Source organism: Salvelinus alpinus, chromosome 7 (genome assembly GCF_045679555.1).
Source record: "Salvelinus alpinus chromosome 7, SLU_Salpinus.1, whole genome shotgun sequence".
Classification (NCBI taxonomy): domain Eukaryota; kingdom Metazoa; phylum Chordata; class Actinopteri; order Salmoniformes; family Salmonidae; genus Salvelinus; species Salvelinus alpinus.
In genome coordinates, this window is record NC_092092.1 from 20,915,061 (window position 1) to 20,939,624 (window position 24,564).

Sequence of the window (24,564 nt, forward strand, 5' to 3'; positions counted from 1 at the left end):
TAAAAGCCTTGAGACAATTGAGACATGGATTGTGTACTGTATGTGTGCCATTCAGAGGGTGAATGGGCAAAACAAAAGATTTGAGTGCCTTTGAATGGGGTATGATAGTAGGTGCCAGGTGCACCGCTTTATGTCAAGAACTGCAACGCTGCTGGGTTTTTCACGCTCAACAGTTTCCCATGTGTATCAAGAATGGTCCAATACCCAAAGGATATCCAGCCAACTTGACATAAGTCAATATGGGCCAGTATCCCTGTGGAACGTTTTCGACACCTTGTAGAGTCCATGCCCTGACGAATTGAGGCTGTTCTGAGGGCAAAAGGGGGGGTGGGTTGGGTGTGTGTGTGTGTGTGTGTGTGTGTGTGTGTGTGTGTGTGTGTGTGTGTGTGTGTGTGTGTGTGTGTGTGTGTGTGTGTGTGTGTGTGTGTGTGTGTGTGTGTGTGTGTGTGTGTTGCATAGCGCCAAGGCAGGTCTGTGTTATGGCTGAGTTGAGAGAAGGAGCGCCAGTCTCACGGTGGCAGAGCCGGGCCTTCCTCTGAGTGCCTTCCAATCACATTCTCCATCCCACTCCAATCAGAAGCACAGCCGTGCAGATAAGACAATCGTCTGTACCATCTCCCCTCTACAGAGCAGCGATTCTGTCCCTCGCCATCCCCTATTGTCCCTCACTGCAAAACTCCAGCCTATTCTGAACCTATACATCCCATCTCCTTTGCTCAATATCCCTCACCTTCTCACTGAACCACCTCTAGGCAGAACACTGAAATAAGTTAAATCTAAGCAAGCCTAAATATCTTATGTTGAGTGATAATTCACTTAAAATGCTTTTTTTTTTTACCAGGCTAAATTAGCTAACGCGATTGCCAGATAATGTTGCTTATTTTAACCTTTAAAAAAAGTCTTAATTCAAGTTGTTTATCTTATTTCAAGATATTTTACCTTAATTGTCTTGTAAGATATTTAGGCTTACATAGATTTCACTTGTTGCAGTGAAGTTGCACTGCTTGACCAGGGGAGATGGCAAAGAGAGGCAGGAGATGACCAGGGTGCCATGGAAAGGACCAGAAACTATTGTAAATAATATAGATACATTTTGCATCTGGAGTTGCTTCAGTAGTGTTTTCATGCGATGAAGTCTGATGTCTCCTCATTCCAAAACACAGACATTGTGGAATGCCAGAACAATAAAGAGGTTCCTTTGTCTGTCTTCCGGAGATTCTAATTTTATAAAAGCACGGGAAGGAGGACAAGTGTAATGACCTCCCCCACCCTCCCTCCCAATGCACACACATCCGCCCTGGATCCAAGAAACTTCCAGAGACATGCTTGCCAGATTCTTCTTTCCTCCATGTCTGTCCCCTCTCACCAAGGTTTTACATCATCTGTCCCAGTGCTGTTTCCTTTGTTTACTTCACTGTCACAATTATAGTAGAGGAGGAGGCAGATCAGTGATTCATAATCTTCATCCCATATATCAGTGACCTACTGGGACATTGATATCCTTATAGTAACCAAGTGCAGCAATAATTATCTTGCTATGACTAGATAACAACACACACACCAGGGATTATGGATTTGATAGTCTTGACAGACAGGTGACATAAGTATATCTTCATAAAACATATGTATTTAGTAATAAGTATAAACTTTATCAGGAGAAGAGTAATGAAGGCATGTGTGTGTGTGTGTGTGTGTGTGTGTGTGTGTGTGTGTGTGTGTGTGTGTGTGTGTGTGTGTGTGTGTGTGTGTGTGTGTGTGTGTGTGCGTGTGCGTGTGTGTGTGTGTGTGTGTCTGACTAAGTGTGTATGTGTGTCTTTGTGCGTGTGTGTGTTTGTGTGTGTATGTGTGCATGATATAGCGCTGACCTGGGCCGACGACCTTGCGGGTGCGCAGGAAGCTGATGGCCAGTCTCATGATGGAGGCTTTGTCCAAGTGGGAGCTGACGCTGTGTGGGAGGGGCAGCTGATGGGCCAGCTCGTAAAACCCCTCTGTCTCCTTACTTCGACGACAGCGTGCCGCGTCACGAGACTTCTCCTTCCGCCGCTCCGAACTGCTCCTTGACAGGAAGAGAAGTCAGGTCAGGTGGGGATGTCAAGGGTCAAATGATCTATAGGCTACTGGTAGAATGTTCCACTCAATGTCCATTTAAATTCTAGTCAATTCAGAAGGTAAACCAAATTCCAATTCCAAATGTTCCTCATTGAAAATCATTGAAGTGGATTTGAATTTGAATTTCAGTGTACTTCCTGAATTGACTGGAATTTAAATGGAATTGACCTCAAACTTGAACCCAACTCTTAAATAATGTATTGTTTCTTTGTGTTCTTTCTCTCAGGACCAGCACCAATCCCCTGCATTGTATACGGTGAGAGGACACAAACTGGCAAACACGTATAGGATATACTCATTGTGCTCAGCAACAAAAGAGACCCAAATCTCAAGAGAGTCCGTGGCTCAACTTCTTTGAAAGATAAATAGAACCACGCAGAGAATAATTAAGCATGCAACTTTTCCATGTCTTAATATAGCCCTCTAGTCGTCTGTTGTCAATCCTGTCCCTCAGTTCTGTACACAATCTCTGGTGGTTCTCACCATAGAGGTCTAGATAGATACAGTGGGTATAGAAAGTCACCACCCCTTTTCAAAATGTTCACCTTTTGTTGCCTTACAGCCTAAAATGTAAACACATAAAATGTGTCTTTTTTCATCTTTATTTACACACAGTAACCCACAAAATCCAAGTGAGAATACATTTTTTAAAGAACAGTAAATAAAAGTAAAACAGTAAAATAACCTATTTGGATAAGTGAGTTTGGGGACTTGGTAACAATGGTAACAGACTGCAGATGCGATCATTGGTATAATTGATACTTAACTGTTACTCACAATGCTGTGAGACAGAGAGAGAGAGAGACAGAGAGAGAGAGAGAGAGAGAGAGAGAGAGAGAGAGAGAGAGAGAGAGAGAGAGAGAGAGAGAGAGAGAGAGAGAGAGAGAGAGAGAGAGAGAGAGAGAGAGAGAGAGAGAGAGAGAGAGAGAGAGAGAGAGAGACAGAGAGACACAGAGAGAGAGAGAAAGAGAGAGAGAGAGAGAGAGAGATGGAGAGTAAAAAAGCTTGCTAAAGATGCACCCAATCACTGAACCCACGTCCTCTGTCTCCGAAAGCAGGTCAGTACCCAAGCCTTGTCACCACAAGCTTCTTAGCTTCTCAAACACACACACACACTTTTTTACTTATCGCGACAACAGATTATTAAAGCCATTGTGATAACCATAACCACACACAAAGGGCTCTGAATAAAAGATCTTCCAACATCCCAACAAGACATAACTCTCTTCACACACACTCAGACAGGTGGGGTAGAAATATTTCTGAGAGGTTTTTGGGAGGCGGAGCAGAGAGCACAGACAGGTGGGGTTGAAATATTTCTGAGAGGTTTTTGGGAAGCGGAGCAGAGAGCACAGACAGGTTCTTTAGCAGTCAATCATATGATAGGATTAGTGGTGTCTTACACCTAAATAGAGCTTAGACGGAGTCCCACTCTCAGAGCGGGGGTGGGTAGTGAGAGTGCACAGAAAACTAAGAGTGCGACGGGAGTCCTGTGGTAGACCCACACAAAGGCATACAGATTTGCAAAAACCGAGAGACACAGACAAAACATTTTGTGTGCTATAGGCTTTGCCTACACCCACAAATTCCAACACAAAAACAGCTTAGGGATGGGGCTGGAGAAATGGAACCACTCTCAAATTCATAGACGCGGCTATGGATGTACCAAACACAAACATACAGAGTTAATATACCCCCATTCCAGTGAGCACAACACAGGCCCAGTGCCAAGAAAATAATTACTGATATAATAGTACTGGAATGTATTTCCTCCATTTTTATAAATTGCTATAAACTCTAACCCCTGACCTCTGATCCCTTCTGAATTCACGATGAATCCAAAACTATGTCAGAACCACATATTACAATAGCAGAGTGTATTAAAGCAAATCAAAAATAATATGGTGTTTCTGTGTCAAACAGTTTTGTTATATATCAGTCTTCTGTGATGTATATAAAGTGTAATATTGGAATTTAAACTCAATGTAATACATTTCAACTCTATGTATGTGAGGTGTATACTTTAGTTTCAAAGTAGATTTGTTTAAGACGACCAATATACACTCTGTGTGACCCTGATTTAGCCCACTGCAGTAAAAGGTTCTGTGTGACCCTGATTTAGCCCACCTCAGTAAAAGGTTCTGTGTGACCCTGATTTAGCCCACTGCAGTAAAAGGTTCTGTGTGACCCTGATTTAGCCCGCTGCAGTAAAAGGTTCTGTGTGACCCTGATTTAGCCCACTGCAGTAAAATGTTCTGTGTGACCCTGATTTAGCCCCCTGCAGTAAAAGGTTCTGTGTGACCCTGATTTAGCCCACTGCAGTAAAAGGTTCTGTGTGACCCTGATTTAGCCCACTGCAGTAAAAGGTTAAACAATAAAAAAGGGTTGAGTCTGACAAAAGGAGAGGAGAGGCTGCCAAAAAAGCTACAATTACACTAAACCACAAAAGGGTGAGGTAAAATGGGGTGGTTATACAAGATAGGGTGAAAGAACGTCAGGTTGAAGAAAGTGTAAAAGACTTGTAAGTGATGGTAATAGTGTGTAATGAGTTTTGTTTCCTTGGTGTGTTGTCTGCCCAGGGATGGGGTTTGCTGGCGGTTTTACTGGGGCATGGCACGTGGCACAAGGAGGGTGAACTCTGTGTGCCCTGAGCCCTGGCACACCACAGCTACTGTAGTCACATGCCACACACAGTAAAAGATGGTGTATGTTCAGGGGTTTGACTTTTTGTGACTCTTAAAAGCCACAAGATAAGAGTACGAATAAATTGCCAAGACAAGCAATGAATAAAATAGCAAGTTTAGTTTAGTTGAAAACTAAACAAAGCAACAGAATCCTTTACTTTGATATCAAGTTTTCTTTGCTTCAAATCAGTTCACTCAGTGTAATATATATTTGGTTTTCACTGAGAGATTTATTTGGGTCTTGGCAAAGGTTCCCAAAATATGATATCTGACGGGACTTGTCAGGAACTCACTCGATAAGTGGCAAGACTGATCTGAGGTGGACTTGGACTGAGAGTGGTGGCACCAATTTGTTGTTGTCCAGACCTTGTTCTGTTTCCTCCCTCAGTTTTGGATAAACACCGGACTGTGGTGTTCTGAGGAGTTGGTGCTTTGGGTCTGCGCCAGGGTAAGAAGCTCAGACGTTCAAGTCGTTCCCCACAATAGGGTCCCATATTTGCCAACATTAACAGAAACAACACCCCACCGCCTCCTTCCTCCCTCTCTTGTTCTATTTGTACCAGAAAATAAATCGACATTAAGCTGGTTTCCACAGAGACCGCCTTGGACGGAACGGTGTAACAGAGGCCATGTTCTAAAAACGGGAGACATTTTCCTTTCCTGTGTTGTATCCCATCGGCCAAAGGAAGATGGCGGAGCAGACTTCCCTCAGGCTCTGGAGGAATTCTGCAATAGCATACTGTTATCTTGCTTCATCTTGCTACACACCATGTCCTACTATCTGTCATTTTAGCCCTCAAACAGACAAGGAATTGATTTACAGTAATCCCTCGTTTATCGCGGGGGTTACGTTCCGAAAATGACCCGCGATAAGTGAAATCCGCGAAATAGAAAACTTTTTTTTTTTTTACAATTAGCAACTATTACATGTATACAAATACAGTGACTCACGTGTAGGCCGTTTCGTCGACATTATGGGTTTAGGAGATGTTCGAAATTACAAGATAATTTGGCCAACTTAATGTAAATTTGCCAAGCTGTTTTATGTACGTACACATAACTGCACGAGACGACAAAATGATAGCACAATTCGTAGCATGTTTTGATACAAGAAGCGGGAGTGAGTTTTTAGCGAATCAGAATGCAGAGCACAATGCACCAAAAAAAAAAAAAAAATGCATTATGAAAATCCGCGAAATAGCGAATCCGCGATAAGTGAACCGCGAAGTGGCGAGGGATCACTGTATTGCAAAGTCATGCTTGTCTTATCTATGGTTGGGAGCAAGAGTGATCAGTTAGGAATCTTGCCATGGCCATGCACTCTGACCTCTTGTGGACAATAATACACAATCCGGGGCATTTAACTGGAGGCAATGGAGATGTGTAGTTCAGTGGAGGCTGCTGAGGGGAGGACGGTTCATAACAATGGTTGGAATGAAGCTAATGGAATTGCATCAAACACATAGAAACCGTGTGCTTGATACCATTCCACCCGCCTGTCTTCCCCAATTAAGGTGCCACCAACCTCCTGTGGTGTAGTGAAGAGCTACTGTGGGTCAATATCTTATCGAGGTGTTTTTACACTGACCCTTGTCACGTTAAACTATCCCAGAGGTCTGACCTCATTAACCCTGGTCATGTGATTTAGCCACTCCTCACTGTCTGGCTAGTATCTGCGTGTGTGTGTGAGTGTGTGCGCGTGCGCCGCTAGTGGTGCCACTGTTTGATAGTCTGCCCTATTGTACTGCTCAGTCCCAGTGGAAGATCCAGGATATGAAACAATGGAGTCCCAGCACTGTTCGGGCACTGAGCCTCCCAGTGTACTCAGCGACCCCTCTCACAGGAGACAGTAGCCAATACAGATCCATCCGCCGAAGAGTTCAAACATTCTTAACATCAATCATCAGACGACCCTTTAATCCAACTACATATCCAACAGCCCATGAAGTCTACAGGCTGACCCCAAGTTGGTCAATACGTCAACCCAGTTCACAGTGAGCCCGGCTTCAACCCTGACATCCAGGGGTGAGCCAACTGGCCATTACTTACAATCCCCAAGGGTCTATCAGGTCTTCAACAGGCTTGTGTTTCATTCTAGCTGTCAAGTGGCATAATTAACTACTGTCAAAAGTGAGGCACAGCCACTCTGAAGGCTTGTTTAATGGTTATTTGGTCAAAAAGAAAAAGGGAGCGTTTTGACAGAGTGATCATCAGGATTCAACGATCTGGCCACATAGCCTAGAGGTAATCTACTACGAAGCTGCCATGCTGCTAGAGGTGGCTGTTGTGGACAAGAGAGAATGAGAAAGAACAGAGGGAACGATAGAGAGAATTTTTGCACAAAGAGAAAACAATGTGTACAGTATGCAGACTCAACAAGATGAGAGAGAAAGAGAGAATGACAGAATTTCAGCATTAACAGAAGAAGAAAACATGTAGATGAAGAGAGAGACTCAACAAGCCTGTTCAGGTTGAAACATGGAAACCGCTTACTGAGGTTTCCTCATTCTTTGTCTCCTGAAATCCATCTGTATATCAAAGTTATCTACAAAACAGATCAGAAGCCCGGGGACTAGGCAGAGATTACAGGGCCTTAAAATGTATTTCTTTTGAGGTACCATGTCAACACAGACCCCTATCACTGAACCACACATCTCTCTCATCTCCTTGAGAAGCATTGGAAAAACATCATTTTTTTTTTTTTTTACATTCAGGGTCAGTACAGGCTAGTGGTAATCATCTTAGATTTGCCAGCATGTAAACACAATTCAAGTGTAGCACTAAATGGGCATAGCGTAGCTGATATACAGTGCATTCAGAAAGTATTCGGACCCCATAATGACAAAGCGAAAACAGGTTATTATAAATGTTTGCTAATGTATTAAAAATCTAAAACAGAAATACCTTATTTACCTAAGTATTCAGACTCTTTGCAATGAGACTCGAAATTGAGCTCAAGTGCATCCTGTTTTCATTTACCATCCTTGAGATGTTTCTACAACTTGATTGGAGTCCACCTATGGTAAATTCAATTGATTGGACATGATTTGGAAAAGCACACACCTGTCTATATAAGGTCCCACAGTTGACAGTGCATGTCAGAGCAAAAACCAAGCCATGAGGTCGAAGGAATTGTCCATAGAGCTCCGAGACAGGATTGTGTCGAGGCACAGATCTGGGGAAGCATCATTGAAGGTCCTCAAGAACCATCATTCTTAAATGGAAGAAGTTTGGAACCACCAAGACTCTTCCTAAAGCTGACTGCCGGGCGACACTGAGCAATAGGGGGAGAAGGGCCTGGTCAGGGAGGTGACCAAGAACTCGATGGTCACTCTGACAGAGCTCCAGAGGTCGTCTGTGGAGATGAGAGAACCTCCCAGAAGGACAACCATCTCTGCAGTACTCCACCAATAAGGCCTTTATGGTAGAGTGGCCAGACGGAAGCCACTCTTCAGTAAAAGGCACATGACAGCCTGCTTGGAGTTTGCCAAAAGGCACCTAAAGGACTCTCCGACCATGAGAAACAAGATTTTCTGGTCTGATGAAACCAAGATTGAACTGGTTGGCCTGAATGCCAAGCATCACGTCTGGAGGAAACCAGGTACCATCCCTACGGTGAAGCATGGTGGTGGCAGCATCATGCTGTGTGGATGTTTTTCAGTGGCAGGGACTGGGAGACTAGTAAGGATCAAGGGAAAGAGGAACGGAGCAAAGTACAGAGAGATCTTTGTTGAAAACCTGCTTCAGAGCACTCAGGACCGCAGACTGGGGCAAAGGTTCCCCTTCCAACAGGACAACGACCCTAAGCACACAGCCAAGACAACGCAGGAGTGGCTTCGGGACAAGTCTCTGAATGACCTTGAGTGGCCCAGCAAGACCCCGGACTTGAACCCGATCGAACATCTCTGGCGAGACCTGAAAATAGCTATGCAGCGATGCTCCCCATCCAAGCTGACAGAGCTTGAGAGGATCTGCATAGAAGAATGGGAGAAACTCCTCAAATACAGGTGTGCCAAACTTGTAGCATCATACCCAAGAAGTCTTGAGGCTGTAATCGCTGCCAAAGGCGCTTCAACAAAGTACTGAGTAAAGCTACACACTAGAACTAGCTACACACAGTGTCTATTTGATTAGTGGAGGCTGTTGAGGGGTTAAGATGGCTTATAATAATGGCTGGAACAGAGCTAATACCATTCCATTTATTCTGCTCCAGCCATTACCACGAGCCCGTTCTCCCCAATTAAGGTACCACCAACCTCCTGTGGTCACAATACACACATAACACAGCAGTCAATCAATCTAGTCTTATGACCTTACACTAACTAACATCCAAGTAAAACATTGTGAAACAAATACACTGACAGATCCCACTTTGAATGCACATTTAAATGCAAACTCTCAATCCTTGCACATGACACACACACACACCAACAAACAAACAAACAAACAAACGTCAGGCTTTTGACTCAGCATTCCAGCTGCAGTCAGGTGTTCTCGCTGCGACCAACAACAGCGTCACAAAATACCTTGTGACATCTTGAAAGGGCGGCGAACATCCCTAAAATAATCTGTGTGCCTCTGCTGCCATCCCAGTCCTGCACTGGCTGGAATCCTCCTGGATCAGACCCCTGTCCTTGACCAGGGCCACACGCATGCAGGCGCACACACAAAATATCTCTTTCTAGGACTAAACTAGCACCCCTTGTACCTTGATGTCTACACAAACAATGTCATCATTCAATTCAAATGTGTTGATACACTTGTTCATTTCAGAATGTTCAGTGCACAGACCATATTAAATGTCATGATCATTAAATGGATACAGTTTTCTTTGGGGGAGAAAGTGTTAGATGGATTTAATCTTATTTTAACTGCTCTCAGTATCACTTGACGTTTCATGAGAAGCCTACCTTATCTTGCTTAACAAGTTTCAAGTTTTAATGTCACATTTAAAAAAAAATGTAATCAGGCAAGACAGTTAACAACAAATTCTTATTTACAATGATGGCCTTCCACAGCCAAACCCTCCTCTTACCCGGAAGACACTGGGCCAATGGCACACTATCCTATGGTACTCCTGATCGTGATACAGCCCAGGATTGAACACATGTCTGTAGTAACGCCTCTAGCACTGCAATGCAGTGCCTTAGACCACTGCGCCACTCAGTCCCACATGCACAAGTACAGTGAAATGCCTTTCTTGCAAGCTCAAAACCCAACAATGCAATAATCAATAACAATGTATTACTAGGAAAAAAACACACAAGAAATAAGAATAAGAAATATGAAATACACAATAAAGTAAGTAAGCATACTATATACAGGAAATATTTTAAAAGTCGGTTCCAATACTATATTTAAGTGTGCAGGGATACTGGAGTGATAGAGGTAGAGATGTTTAGGGGTAAGGTGACTAGGCAACAGAATATAAGATAGAGTAGCAGCAGCTTGTATGTGAGTGGGTGTGTGCATGTGTAGAGTCAGTATTAATGTATGTGCATATTATATGTGAGTGAGCAAATTATGGAGTGAGTGTTTGTGTGTGTGTGTTGGAGTGACAGTGTGTGTGAGTGTGTAGGGCCCTGTGAGTGTGCATAGAGAAAGTGCACAAACTGAACTAAATGTTCAATAGAGATACAAGGTAAACTCAGTCCGTGTAGCTATTTTGTTAGCTATTTATAGGTCTATTGCTTGGGGATAGAAGCTGTCAGACTTGATGCACCGGTAAAACTTGCCGTGTGGCAGCAGAGAAAATAGTCTATGGTTTGGGTGGTTATGGTCTTTGACGATTTTCCGGACCTTCTATTTCTTTTTAACAGGCTTACAAAGACACATGACTGTTCAACAAGATTGTGAGAAGTCTGTACAGGAAAACACGTATACATATACCGTATCTTAATTTGACCATCCTGTTGTAGGAATTGTCCTGCACAGCAGGAAATGCAAACTTGTAGTTTATTCAAGGTTTAAAAAGGCTTTTAAAGTTTGTAATCTACGCTTTAAAATGTCAGACTGGATTTGCCCCCCCCCCAAAAAAAAATCTATCAAATCCTACAAAAAAAAATCCTTTAATTATAATACACATAATAACTCACATTTCCTGGTGCTGCAGGATTATTTTCCTGCTGTTGCAAACTGGCTCAAATTAAGATCCTACATCTGTAGGAAAACAGTGGGCTTTTAAGCTCTGCCAGATCATGATGTAACACTACAATGACAGAGTTGCCTTTGATATTGTCTGTTTCATTTACACATATTCACCGCTAGCTTACGCATTTGACCTGATTTAGCACCTGGCTGAGAGATGCAGGGCCGCTACACTTTCTCCATTCCAACACATTCCTCTAATGTGAGTCAGTATGAATAGATATGCAGTTCAGAACTTGTGGATCTCCGTACAGCCCATCTAGTCAGCCATTGTTTCTCTATTCACTGTAGCTGCTAGCGTGTGTCTGTGTCGTAAACCTGCGCATTAATTATAGGAAGCTGGTAAAAACAGAACGATGGCATGACCCTTCTATAGACTGTATAGACATGGGACCAAGAACTGTCCCTTTAGCTTTTCAATGTGAGACGAGGACAGGGGGTACTGAGCCAGTAGAGGAGAAAGCATTAGCGTCGTTCCACCTAAAAAAGCACAAGAAAAGGATTGACACACACTCTCAGATTTTCTGAAATCCTTTCTGTAGTTAGAAACAGATAAGATTAGCATTCCTGGAATATTATTTTGTTGAAATATAATTTGAACTCTAAGAAATTGAGCTACTTATTGCACCCAAATTGGCTATTTTAATATATAGGATTCATATAATATTCAATAAATATAGTACCTAACATCCGATTTGGGCCAAACTTTTTTCTAACAATGAGAGACATGAGGAATCCAAAGAGATGGTCAAAAACCACCCACGGACCCCCACCCCCCACCCCATGCCAATCCCACCAGACTTATTCTAAAATTGATCAGGAAAACAATTAATTTAATCAATCTACACACAATACCCAATAATGACAAAGCGAAAACAGGTTTTTAGAAATGTTTGCAAATTTATTACAAAATAACAATAAAATATCTAATTTACATAAGTATTCAGACCCTTTGCTATGAAACTCTAAATTGAGCTCAGGTGCATCCTGTTTCTATTGATCATCCTTGAGATGTTTCTACAACTTGATTGGAGTCCACCTGTTGTAAATTCAATGGATTGGACATGATTTGGAAAGGCACACACCTGTCTACAGTTGAAGTCGGAAGTTTACATACACCTTAGCCAAGTACATTTAAACTCAGTTTTTCACAATTCCTGACATTTAATCCTTGTAAAAATTCCCTGTCTTAGGTCAGTTAGGATCACCACTTTATTTTAAGAATGTGAAATGTCAGAATAATAGTAGATAGAATGATTTATTTCAGCTTTTATTTCTTTCATCACATTCCCAGTGGGTCAGAAGTTTACATACACTCAATTAGTATTTGGTAGCATTGCCTTTAAATGGTTTAACTTGGGTCCAACATTTTGGGTAGCCTTCCACAAGATTCCCACAATAAGTTGGGTGAATTTTGGCCCATTGCTCCTGACAGAGCTGGTGTAACTGAATCAGGTTTGTAGGCCTCCTTGCTCGCACACGCTTTTTCAGTTCTGCCCACAAATTTTCTATAGGATTGAGGTCAGGGCTTTGTAGTGGCCACTCCAATACCTTGACTTTGTTGTACTTAAACCATTTTGCCACAACTTTGGAAGTATGCTTGGGGTCATTGTCCATTTGGAAGACCCATTAGCGACCAAGCTTTAACTTCCTGACTGATGTCTTGAGATGTTGCTTCAATATATCCACATAATTTTCCTTGCCATCTATTTTATGAAGTGCACCAGTCCCTCCTACAGCAGAGCACCCCTACAACATGATGCTGTCACCCCCGTGCGTCACGGTTGAGATGGTGTTCTTTGGCTTGCAAGCGTCCCCCTTTTTTTCCCAAACACAACGATGGTCATTAGGGCCAAACAGTTCCATTCGTGTTTCCTCAGACCAGAGGACATTTCTCCAAAAAGTATGATCTTTGTCCCCATGTGCAGTTGCAAACCGTAGTCTGGCATTTTTAATGTCGGTTTTGGAGCAGTGGCTTCTTCCTTGCTGAGCGGCCTTTCAGGTTATGTCGATAAAGGACTTGTTTCACTGTGGATATAGATACTTTTGTACCTGTTTCCTCCATCATCTTCACGGCAGGATAGCCTAGTGGTTAGAGTGTTGGACTAGTAACCGAAAGATTGCAAGTTCAAATCCTCAAGGTACAAATCTGTCATTCTGCCCCTGAACAAGTTCCTGTTCCTAGGCCTTCATTGAAAATAAGAATTTGTTCTTAACTGACTTACTTAGTTAAATAAGTGTTTTAAAAAAGTCCTTTGCTGTTGTTCTGGGACTGATTTCCCTTCTTCATCTCTAGGAGACAGAACATGTCTCCTTCCTGAGCGGTATGATGGCTGTGTGGTCCCATGGTGTTGATACTTGCGTACTATTGTTTGTACAGATGAATGTGGTACCTTCAGGCGTTTGGAAATTGCCCCCAAGGATGAACCAGACTTGTGGAGGTGTACAATTGTCTTTCTGAGGTCTTGGCTGATTTCTTTTGATTTTCCCATGATGTCAAGCAAAGAGGCACTGAGTTTGAAGGTAGGGCTTGAAATACATCCACATCCACCTCCAATTGAGTCAAATGATGTCAATTAGCCTATCAGATGCTTCTAAAGACTTGACATAATTTTCTGGAATTTTCCAAGCTGTTTAAAGGCACAGTCAACTTAGTGTATGTAAACTTCTGACCCACTGGAGTTGTGATACAGTGAATTATAAGTGAAATAATCTGTCTTTAAACAATTGTTGGAAAAATTACTTGTGTCATGCACAAAGTAGATGTCCTAACCGACTTGCCAAAACTATAGTTTGTTAACAAGAAATTTGTGGAGGGGTTGAAAAATGAGTTTTAATGACTCCAACCGAAGTGTATGTAAACTTCTGACTTCAACTGTATATAAGGTTCCGAAGGTGACAGTGCATGCCAGAACAAAAACCAAGCCAAGAGGTCAAAGGAATTGTCCGTAGAGCTCCAAGACAGGATTGTGTCGAGGCACAGATCTGGAGAAGGGTACCAAGAACACAGCGGCCTCCATCATTCTTAAATGGAAGAAGTTTGGAACCACCAAGACTCTTCCTAGAGATGGACACCTGGTCAAACTGAGCAATAGGGGAGAAATGCCTTGGTCAGGGAGGTGACAGAGCTTGAGAGGATCTGCAGAGAAGAATAGGAGAAACTCCCCAAATACAGGTGTGCCAAGCTTGTAGCGTCATACCCAAGAAGACGCAAGGCTATGATCACTGCCAAAGGTGCTTCAACAAAGTACTGAGTAAAGGGTCTGAATACATATGTAAATTTCATATTTCAGTTGTTGTTTTTTTTAATACATTTGCAAAAAAAAAATTAAAACAGTTTTTGCTTTGTCATTATGGGGTGTGTAGATTGATGAGGAGGGGAAATAATTTAATACATTTTTATTATTTATTATTTATTATTTTTTATTTGTACCCCCTTTTTCTCCCCAATTTCGTGGTATCCAATTGTTAGTAATTACTATCTTGTCTCATCGCTACGACTCCCGTACGGGCTCGGGAGAGACGAAGGTCGAAAGCCATGCGTCCTCCGAAACACAACCCAACCAAGACGCACTGCTTCTTAACACAGCGTGCATCCAACCCGGAAGCCAGTGGCACAGCTAGCGTGGCACCGCTAGCGCTGCGATGCAGTGCCCTAGACCACTGCGCCACCCGGGAGGCCAATTTAATACATTTTAGAATAACATTATTTTTTTTTAATAAAGGGGTCTGAATACTTTTCGAATGCACTGTAGGTACCATTGACTTGCATTGGATTTGTGCCACAAATTAAACAAAGTTAGCATTTCAAAAAGTGACCAGGTAAACAACACCAAAGTATGGGGTGCTCTCATACCTTATCCATAAACTGCTTACAGGGTAAGGAAACAAATATGTAAATTTGGATTTGGTTGAACTATCCTTTTAACATTGAAGGGAAAAGCACCATCTAGGGGTCAGAATCTTTGGGGCAATTAATTAGCTTTTAACAAAATAATGTTGCAGGAATGCTAATCTTATTTATTTCTAACTACAGAAATGGTTTCAGAACAATCTGAGATGGTGGGTGTTATGGCTTGCTGAAATGACATGGAACGACCCAGCATGCATTCTGATAAATTCAGGGCCCCTTGGCAGAGAATGCATACCTGACATTCTCTACTGTTCTCTACATCACCTGACATTAACGCTGATGGTACTTAAACTCCTAGCTGTGGCAAGTCACAAGGCCCCAGGGGCCCAGGCACATTGTTAAGGAGGATTCAAAAAGGCAGAACAAGTCTGACATTTTGAGATGTAGCTATGATTGAAGAGCTATGAAGAGCAGAGTGTAGAACTTTGTAAGAGTTTAATGTGATACAAGAGTGTGATATAGTATGTAGAATCTTAATTTGAGCCAGTTTGCTACAGCAGAAAAATAATCCTACAGCAAGAGGAAATGTTCATTATTATGTGGAATATAATTAATGGACATTTTTGTATGGGTTGATGCATTTTCGTGAGGCATGTTGAACTCAGTGCACTGTTGCTCCAGAGTCATGAGATTTCCTAGTACCAGAGTAATCCTCATCCAGTAGGCGTGTTACCTAATGAGGACCAGTCTGGTTCACACATTCTGTTGGTAAACGTCAAGGCAACAAATACACTTGGGAGTATCAATATCCATTTTCCCTCATATTCTTTGGGAATTCTTTCTTTTCCATCAACCTTTTTTGAATTATGGGCAATTCCACTGTAAGGGAATAGCGCTGAGACTGATTTTTCAATTTAAAATGTATGCCAAACAAAAACCATAGCTTTCAAAGTTTAACAAACCAGACAACTCTGTGCACAAGGATTTATTTGACCAATTTACACAGAACATTTTACAAAAACACACTTAAGGATGCAAAGTTTGGTAACAGAATTTTGGTAAACTATCCCTGAGTTTTTAACTGTACTTCACAGAAAATCATAATTATGGATATGAATGACATTCTCTTTATGGTAATGTATCCTAAATACATAGACAAAGTTAGACATATGCAATATCCACCTTTGCATATTTGAGTATTATTCTACACACTAGCTATTATTTTAACCCCCAAACAAGACCAAATTTGGTTGGTCCGACTGGACCAAATCTGAACCTATTGTAGACGTCTATGTTTCACAAATTTGGATATCAAAGGACAGCACAGTAGAGCTCAGTCGAGTACAATACAGTACAGCACAGTAGAGCTCAGTACAGTACAGTAGAGTTCAGTACAGTATAGTTCTGTACAGTACTGTAGAGTAGAGTATAGTTCAGTACAGTACAGTACAATGCAGTACATTATAGTGTATTCAACTCAGCTGTGCTCTGTATTGAACTCTACTCTATGTTACTCTAGAGCACAGTACTCTACTGTGCTCTACTGTACTGTGCTGTGCTCTCCAAACTTGTGAAACATAGACGTCTATGATTGGTTCAGATTTGGTCTGGTCTGGATTGGACCAAATCTGAACCAATCATGGACTTCTATGTTTGGGCCAAATCAAGGCTGGTCCAGACGTGACCAAAATTCAACATCTGTGGAAGTTGAAATAAATTAAAATATAAAAACCAAATTTCAACTACTTTTCAACATCCATGGATGTCCTCTGTGGGTCAGTCCTCAATGGGCGAGGATGCTGGTAACAGTTAATGTAAATAGAAGGGGGCTCATGTGTTGGTGTCAGAAAGAGCAGGGAGAGGTGACAATAACTAGAAATAGAGAGAGGTTTCGCACTTGCTTTGACCACCAGATGACAGAAAGAGAAAGATAACAGTTATGATCTGAGTGAAAGGGAGGACTATAGCAGGTGACCCACCTGTGGTTCGTGACTACTATGATTTCCCATTGTAGCCAATTCAATTGCATTCATTAGTTACAGATTTTTGGGAAATTCTGTTACCAATTTGGTAACAGAATTTTGAGTTTTAATCACTTTATAATTTGTAAACCAAATAGATATCAATAACATCACTATAACTAATTGGTAGTTCTAACTTTACTTGTTACTTCTGTGATCTTTCCTTATCTTCCCTCCTCATTAGAGACATAAATTAGAAAATATCTTAAAGATCTCAAAGGGACAGGATTCTTAAACTTACACAAGGCAAATCATTTCTCCAAAACTGTGTTGATATTAGTTGGCAGGGAACTTTACACCTGCATTATTCTGTTAAAAACCCCTTTGCATCTGTTTGTCCAGAAATCAAAACCTTTGCCTATTCCAATACTTAGGTTAGAAAATTGTTGAATAATTGATATAGTGTATGCCTTAATTTATCAAAAATATAGACTCTTAGCTTGCACTTGACACCAGATTTGACATGCTCCTATGAACTTCACATGTTGGAAATGTACATATGCTTTTAAATGTCATGTACACCACAGAGGATGTCCTTCTTGGTACTCCCAAGTTCAACACACACCCAAGTGAGGTGTGTAGGGTCACAGTCAAGGTCGAACACATGTGGGTAGTAAATACACTGCTCAAAAAAATAAAGGGAACACTAAAATAACACATCCTAGATCTGAATGAATGAAATATTCTTATTAAATACTTTTTTCTTTACATAGTAGAATGTGCTGACAACAAAATCACACAAAAATTATCAATGGAAATCAAATGTATCAACCCATGGAGGTCTGGATTTGGAGTCACACTCAAAATTAAAGTGGAAAACCACACTACAGGCTGATCCAACTTTGATGTAATGTCCTTAAAACAAGTCAAAATGAGGCTCAGTAGTGTGTGTGGCCTCCACGTGCCTGTATGACCTCCCTACAATGCCTGGGCATGCTCCTGATGAGGTGGCAGATGGTCTCCTGAGGGATCTCCTCCCAGACCTGGACTAAAGCATCCGCCAACTCCTGGACAGTCTGTGGTGCAATGTGGCGTTGGTGGATGGAGCGAGACATGATGTCCCAGATGTGCTCAATTGGATTCAGGTCTGGGGAACGGGCGGGCCAGTCCATAGCATCAATGCCTTCCTCTAGCAGGAACTGCTGACACACTCCAGCCACATGAGGTCTAGCATTGTCTTGCATTAGGAGGAACCCAGGGCCAATATATGGTCTCACAAGGGGTCTGAGGATCTCATCTCGGTACCTAATGGCAGTCAGGCTACCTCTTTGGGGGGCCGCACATGGAGGGCTGTGCGGCCCCCCAAAGAAATGCCACCCCACACCATGACTGACCCACCACCAAACCGGTCATGCTGGAGGATGTTGCAGGCAGCAGAACGTTCTCCACGGCGTCTCCAGACTCTGTCACGTCTGTCACGTGCTCAGTGTGAACCTGCTTTCATCTGTGAAGAGCACAGGGCGCCAGTGGCGAATTTGCCAATCTTGGTGTTCTCTGGCAAATGCCAAACGTCCTGCACGGTGTTGGGCTGTAAACACAACCCCCACCTGTGGACGTCGGGCCCTCATACCACCCTCATGGAGTCTGTTTCTGACCGTTTGAGCAGACACATGCACATTTGTGGCCTGCTGGAGGTCATTTTGCAGGGCTCTGGCAGTGCTCCTCCTGCTTCTCCTTGCACAAAGGCGGAGGTAGCGGTCCTGCTGCTGGGTTGTTGCCCTCCTACGGCCTCCTCCACGTCTCCTGATGTACTGGCCTGTCTCCTGGTAGCGCCTCCATGCTCTGGACACTACGCTGACAGACACAGCAAACCTTCTTGCCACAGCTCGCATTGATGTGCCATCCTGGATGAGCTGCACTACCTGAGCCACTTGTGTGGGTTGTAGACTCCATCTCATGCTACCACTAGAGTGAAAGCACCGCCAGCATTCAAAAGTGACCAAAACATCAGCCAGGAAGCATAGGAACTGAGAAGTGGTCTGTGGTCACCACCTGCAGAACCACTCCTTTATTGGGGGTGTCTTGCTAATTGCCTATAATTTCCACCTGTTGTCTATTCCATTTGCACAACAGCATGTGAAATTTATTGTCAATCAGCGTTGCTTCCTAAGTGGACAGTTTGATTTCACAGAAGTGGGATTGACTTGGAGTTACATTGTGTTGTTTAAGTGTTCCCTTTATTTTTTTGAGCAGTGTACTTTAGGTTTTTCTTAGAAAGTCCACATAGTCACACAGCAAATTGGTCAGTGTTGATTTTTCAGTGTAACATTTCTAGTGTTGATTCAGGTGTTAAAGTAACTCTATAAATGTTACATTAACACTCACTGGTGTAAAATAACCCCTGTGTTGGTGTTAATAATCGAGTTAAACCGAAACCACGCCCATCATTATCATATTTCCCAGCATGCTCTATTGCAGATGGATTTATTTGAATAGTTTGTTTCAATGTGTATGTTTTTGTATGTACATTGAATAATATGACATCACAAATATAAAATACTTACATTTTTCTAAACTAAACCAAAATGTTACTTGGACTTATTGCACTCGTTACTGAAATGGTTGTTCCAGTTTAGATATGTTAGGTCGTCTCATATCTTAGTCTTCCCAACCCAGCAATTATTCTGAATGCAGGTTGCTGGTGAATAAAAATTACAAATGTTGGATATCCCCATTCCGGCTGGATACCAATAGGAATTACACATCCCTTTGCAAGCCGGCATAATGTGACTTGCAGGCCTGATTTTGCCTGTAAACCATGAGTTTCAGGCCACTGTATTATGGTAAAACTAGGCACTCAAAATAACGCCTTCTGAAATGTGTTATATTGTGCTGAAGAATTCTATTTGAATGATAACATATTCACTTAGGATCTCACTTGGTGACGGCCAGAGGACAAAAAATTTATGAATGCAACAACCATGTCTCTTTCATTAATAAATACAGTCATGGGTGGTAACTCTATAATTAATTCAAAAGGCAAGGCACTCTTAGAAATATGCAAATAAGGCTCAACACTAAACAGTGAGTTAATTTAACACTGAAAAGTGTGGAGCCGTATAGACACTAGAGAATTTGCTCTGCAGAAAAACCTCAGGGGCCTTGCTTAACCTCCTGTTTAAACCAAAACCTATATCAAAAAACGCCCCCATTGCCACTGTGAGTGACAGCCTACGTTAAAATAATGAGGCTGCCACACCTCCACTTTTTCCTGTTTTTGATTAACATGTCAGTCAAAGACATTGCTTCAACATACCTAACCTAGCACTCCAACCTACCTTTTTTCTGTTGTGTCATTCATCCCTCCCCACGTCTCCTCTTCTGTCAGAGGGTTAATGTCATAACAAACAGAGTAATGCTTAGGAAACACAAAACATATACATACATACACTCCCTTCCAGAACTGCCCTGAAGGACCTACAAGGTCTGGGCAGTCGATGAAGTAGGACAGGGGTGGTAGAGAACCAGGTGGCTAGATACAAGCCACTACAGGGACATTACATGGACGTTACAGGGACGCTACAGGGAAGTTATAGGGACGCTACACGGACGCTACAGGGACGCTGCAGGGACGCTGCAGGGACGCTACAGGGACAATCTAGATATGTTCGTCCAAAATCCACAAACAAGATACGTGATTGGACTATGACCTTTCATTAGTGACTAAAACAAAGTTTTGCTCTTCAGGAATCACTCTCTCTCTTCACCAGCACTCCCTCTCTCCCTCCCCCTCTTACATAAGTAGCAAAGAAATTTCATGTAACATCTATACACTAGCTACATTCCTCTCGCCTGTACAGGCAATGCCGGACTTACCATTAGGTAACTCAGGCAATTGCCTGGGGTCTCACATCATCAGAGGCCTCGTGAAATTGGCGTAATGTTGTTTAATAATACATCATTTCTGTTATCTTGCCTTCATCCTTCGCTTGAGGTCCTACTCTGCTCATGAGTAACCTCCGATGTGCGCTATTTAGCAGTAGTGACAAACAGGGCAGTTTCTGTTTTCTTCATCTGAATTTGGCTATAGCTTTTGAACAGTTGGGGCTATTAGCTAGGATCATTGCATAACAGAAACTACTAAAAAATATATCTCAACATTTCTTTCCCAACAATTTAAATCAACACCTACATAGAAAAAACCCATCTCCATGGCCACGGTGAGTGACAGCCTAAATGTGAGTGTAGGCTGTCACCTTTGATGAGGGACCAAAACAAAGTATTGCTCTCTTCAGGAATCATTGTCACTCTCTCTCTCTTCTCCAGCCCTCCCTCTCCGTCTCCCACGCTTACATAAGTAGCAAAGAATTTATCATTAAACATCTATACACTAGCTACATTCCTCTTGCCTGTACAGGTATTGTTTAATATTTGGTATTTTCATGCACTATTTGTTGTGCCTGGAGTACAACAGAAACACCATTAGAGTTAGGAAGAGCTAAGGGGCCAGATTTTTACTTTAAACACCAAAAGAAGGTTACTCACATGGCTTCCATTTTCGCCATCTGTATTCAATAAAAAATACATGCAATGTAATGTCGATAAAGGTGGTTTCAGGTCACATAATTGGAACAGACCATACGCCTCCCTCCCAAATACACACACACACACACACACACACACACACACACACACACACACACACACACACACACACACACACACACACACACACACACACACACACACACACACACACACACACACACACACACACACACACACACACACACACACACACACACACACACACACCTTCCAAGCTTGCTTACAGTCTGTCTTCCTGTGGTAGTGGCGTCTTGCTAAACACAAACAGTGAACAATACGGCCCGGGCTAATCTCTGATCCTCTGGAACATAGTGTTCCTGCACACAGTCAAACAAACAGCGCCCGCCAGCTAGCCACCAGCCGCCAGCCCAACCAAGTGCAGCGCAGCCCAACGAGCTGCTCTCAATCAGGGGAAGGGAGATAAGAAGAGATGGCTGATCCATCTGATACACTCACTGAAAGGCATGATGGGATCACACCCAGTCCGTTCTGACGATGGCTGCCCCCTGCTCCCTCCTTCCCACGCCATAACGGCCACCCACATCTTCATGTTCATAACTTGATGTGCCACACCACACATCTGTCCATCATTCTCCCCTCGTGCCACTTCAACACCTTAATGAGATTGTCAACAAATATTTGACATCTTAACAGGCAAGACCACCTGCAGAGCGGCCACAGGCACATTTTTCTGGAGGATAAACATTCTTCTGTGATTTGCTGACTGTGATGGGCTAATATTCAAAAACACAGGTGGCGGACCACAGTTGCCCAGTGCCGCTCTGCCACTGCATACAAACTAGGCAACCGCTGCCTTGGCAGAATAATGATTTAAGTGAGAGTGAGGGAAGGAGGGAGGGAGGGAGTGAGTCAGTGAGTCAGTGAGTCAGTGAGTGAGTGAGTGAGTGAGTGAGTGAGTGAGTGAGTGAGTGAGTGAGTGAGTGAGGGAGGGAGGGAGGGAGGGAGGGAGGGAGGGAGGGAGGGAGGGAGGGAGGGAGGGAGGGAGGGAGGGAGGGAGGGAGGGAGGGAGGGAGGGAGGGGCTAGAGTTGTTTCATCGCCTTTCATCTTTCTCTACTGTTTTATCAGATAACAGCTGAAAATGGTGTGATTTAAGTATAATCTCAAGATTAGGATTTAGTAAAAAGATTAGGATTTAGTAAGAAGGAAATGCACCTCTGATCCATGCTTTTACTGTCAGTGTCTCCCTGCCTACCTCCAATGCAAAATGACTCAATTCAAATGACGTTGGTTGATGAACTACTATACCACACACGTTAGACCTTTTGCAGTTGAGTTGCTGTCCAGCATGTGGACAGTGGATTAACATTTTAAAAACAATGTTTTGGCACATTCTTTTATTTTATGTGTTTGTATTTTTTGTACTTTTACCTCTTTATCTCCCCAATTTCATGATATCCAGTTGGTAATTAGTCTTGTCCCATCGCTGCAACTCCCCTACGAACTCGGGAGAGGCGAAGGTCGAGCGCCATGCATCCTCCGAAACACGACCCTGCCAAGCCGCACTGCTTGTTTTGGCACATTCTAATAGTAACTTCCAAGCTACAACTACATGGGCAGACACAGGCTTTATAAGGCTTGCAGTCTGGGCCAAGGAGCTGCCTATCCTATATGAGTACCATAAGCTCAATACAGAAGTGTGTCATAAGGGCCCAAGACGTGTATAAAAACCTTATGAATCATAGCTTCAAAGAAATAGGGGCTTGGTGGATAACGTTCTATACAGACATATTAATATCTCCAGTAAAAAGGGGGTATTGACGGGAATGGGCCTGGGACTGAGGGCTGGACTGGGGCCAGCTGACGTGAGCAAGGGCATTACGGTAAAGCTGGGTAGAGGAAGAGGAAGCTGGGGGCTGGAAGGACCAGGTGACAGTTTACTGAAGAAGGTCTACAACAACAACTTGCAGAGAAGGAGATGAAGTTGAATGGAGAGAGGGGGGGGGGGGGGGGACAGAGATATGGAGAATACCAAGAATTCAGCCCCTCCCCCATGCTGTTTCTCCAGCGGGGTTGGGGCTGGGATTTCAGAAGCCTGCGTTCATGACCCCTCCTGAGAACTTGTCACAATAAACGGCATGTTTCAGTTTAGAGACATCATACAGCTGGGAAATACTGTTTCCCTCTCTATCTCTTTAAAACCCTCACATTAAACTCTAAAAGAGCCCTAAAACCTCACACAAGCACAGTGGTCTTACACAAAGGTCGTTTTTGTGCCACTAGCCTGCCATTTAAAGCTCCATCAAACGACTGTGAAAGAGAAACCAAACTGAGACCTTACTCATTATCTGGGAGAATATAAGACCTGCACTTTGCTTGGCCTGAACAGTGTGTGTGTGTGTGTGTGTGTGTGTGTGTGTGTGTGTGTGTGTGTGTGTGTGTGTGTGTGTGTGTGTGTGTGTGTGTGTGTGTGTGTGTGTGTGTGTGTGTGTGTGTGTGTGTGTGTGTGTGTGTGTGTGTGTGTGTGTGAGTAAAGTTCTGGATTAGAGAGCAAAAATCTTTAGTGCCAAGTCTCCTAGGGGCACTTACCTGACACAACATGTATAACACTGCCTGGCCCTCTCTAGGCTCTCTTCTCTGCTCAACGCTAGTCATGCATCTACTCAATGTCAAATCATATTCAATACTGATGGAAAGAACTAAACCACTACAAGGCCCCATTCGATCGACTACTTTGAAAAGGATCCCCAAAAAATTGAGGTAAGACAGACACAGACCTTCCAGAGGTGTGGGACCAGCAACCACATACTGTCTCTCAGTGTGAATTTGGTTTATCTCTCTTCATACCATGGCCAATCTGTAATCATGGCCTAGAGGAGAAACGTTGAGTGGGGTATGTCAATGTTTGGGTAATGTTAGAATAGCACTGTGGCAAGGCAGTGGGCACAGTCCCAGCTCTGTCTGCACAGGCCAATGGATGGAATGGCTGAGTTGACAGGGGCTTTGGCCAAAGCAGGGCCTTTCTACTCCCTAACAGGCTACTGGCTCCTTTAGAGGACCCATCACAGAACAAGCCACAGACAGAGAGAGAGACAGAGAGACAGAGAGAACCCCATAATAAAGGTGACATAACCTCACCAAAGCCACAAACCAAGACAGACCAACACTAAGTGACTGGTGTAGAAAGCCAGAATGCTTTATCAGTTCACAGTGCTAGCTATGAGAATAAACGTTGTGGTAACA

At 43.0% G+C, this 24,564-nt stretch overlaps 1 protein-coding gene across 2 annotated transcripts in view; it reads right to left on the minus strand.

Annotated features, from left to right (window-relative positions):
- Positions 1 to 24,564, minus strand: part of epas1b (endothelial PAS domain protein 1b) — a 56,112-nt gene that overhangs the window by 23,956 nt on the left and 7,592 nt on the right. Inside the window, exon 2 of one of the 2 annotated variants that reach the window (XM_071409385.1) lies at positions 1,866 to 2,050. In XM_071409385.1, coding sequence (XP_071265486.1) covers positions 1,866 to 2,050 — 185 coding nt within the window. Of the gene's footprint in view, positions 1 to 1,865; positions 2,057 to 24,564 lie in introns of both variants that reach the window. The other variant, XM_071409384.1, reaches the window with a different exon arrangement.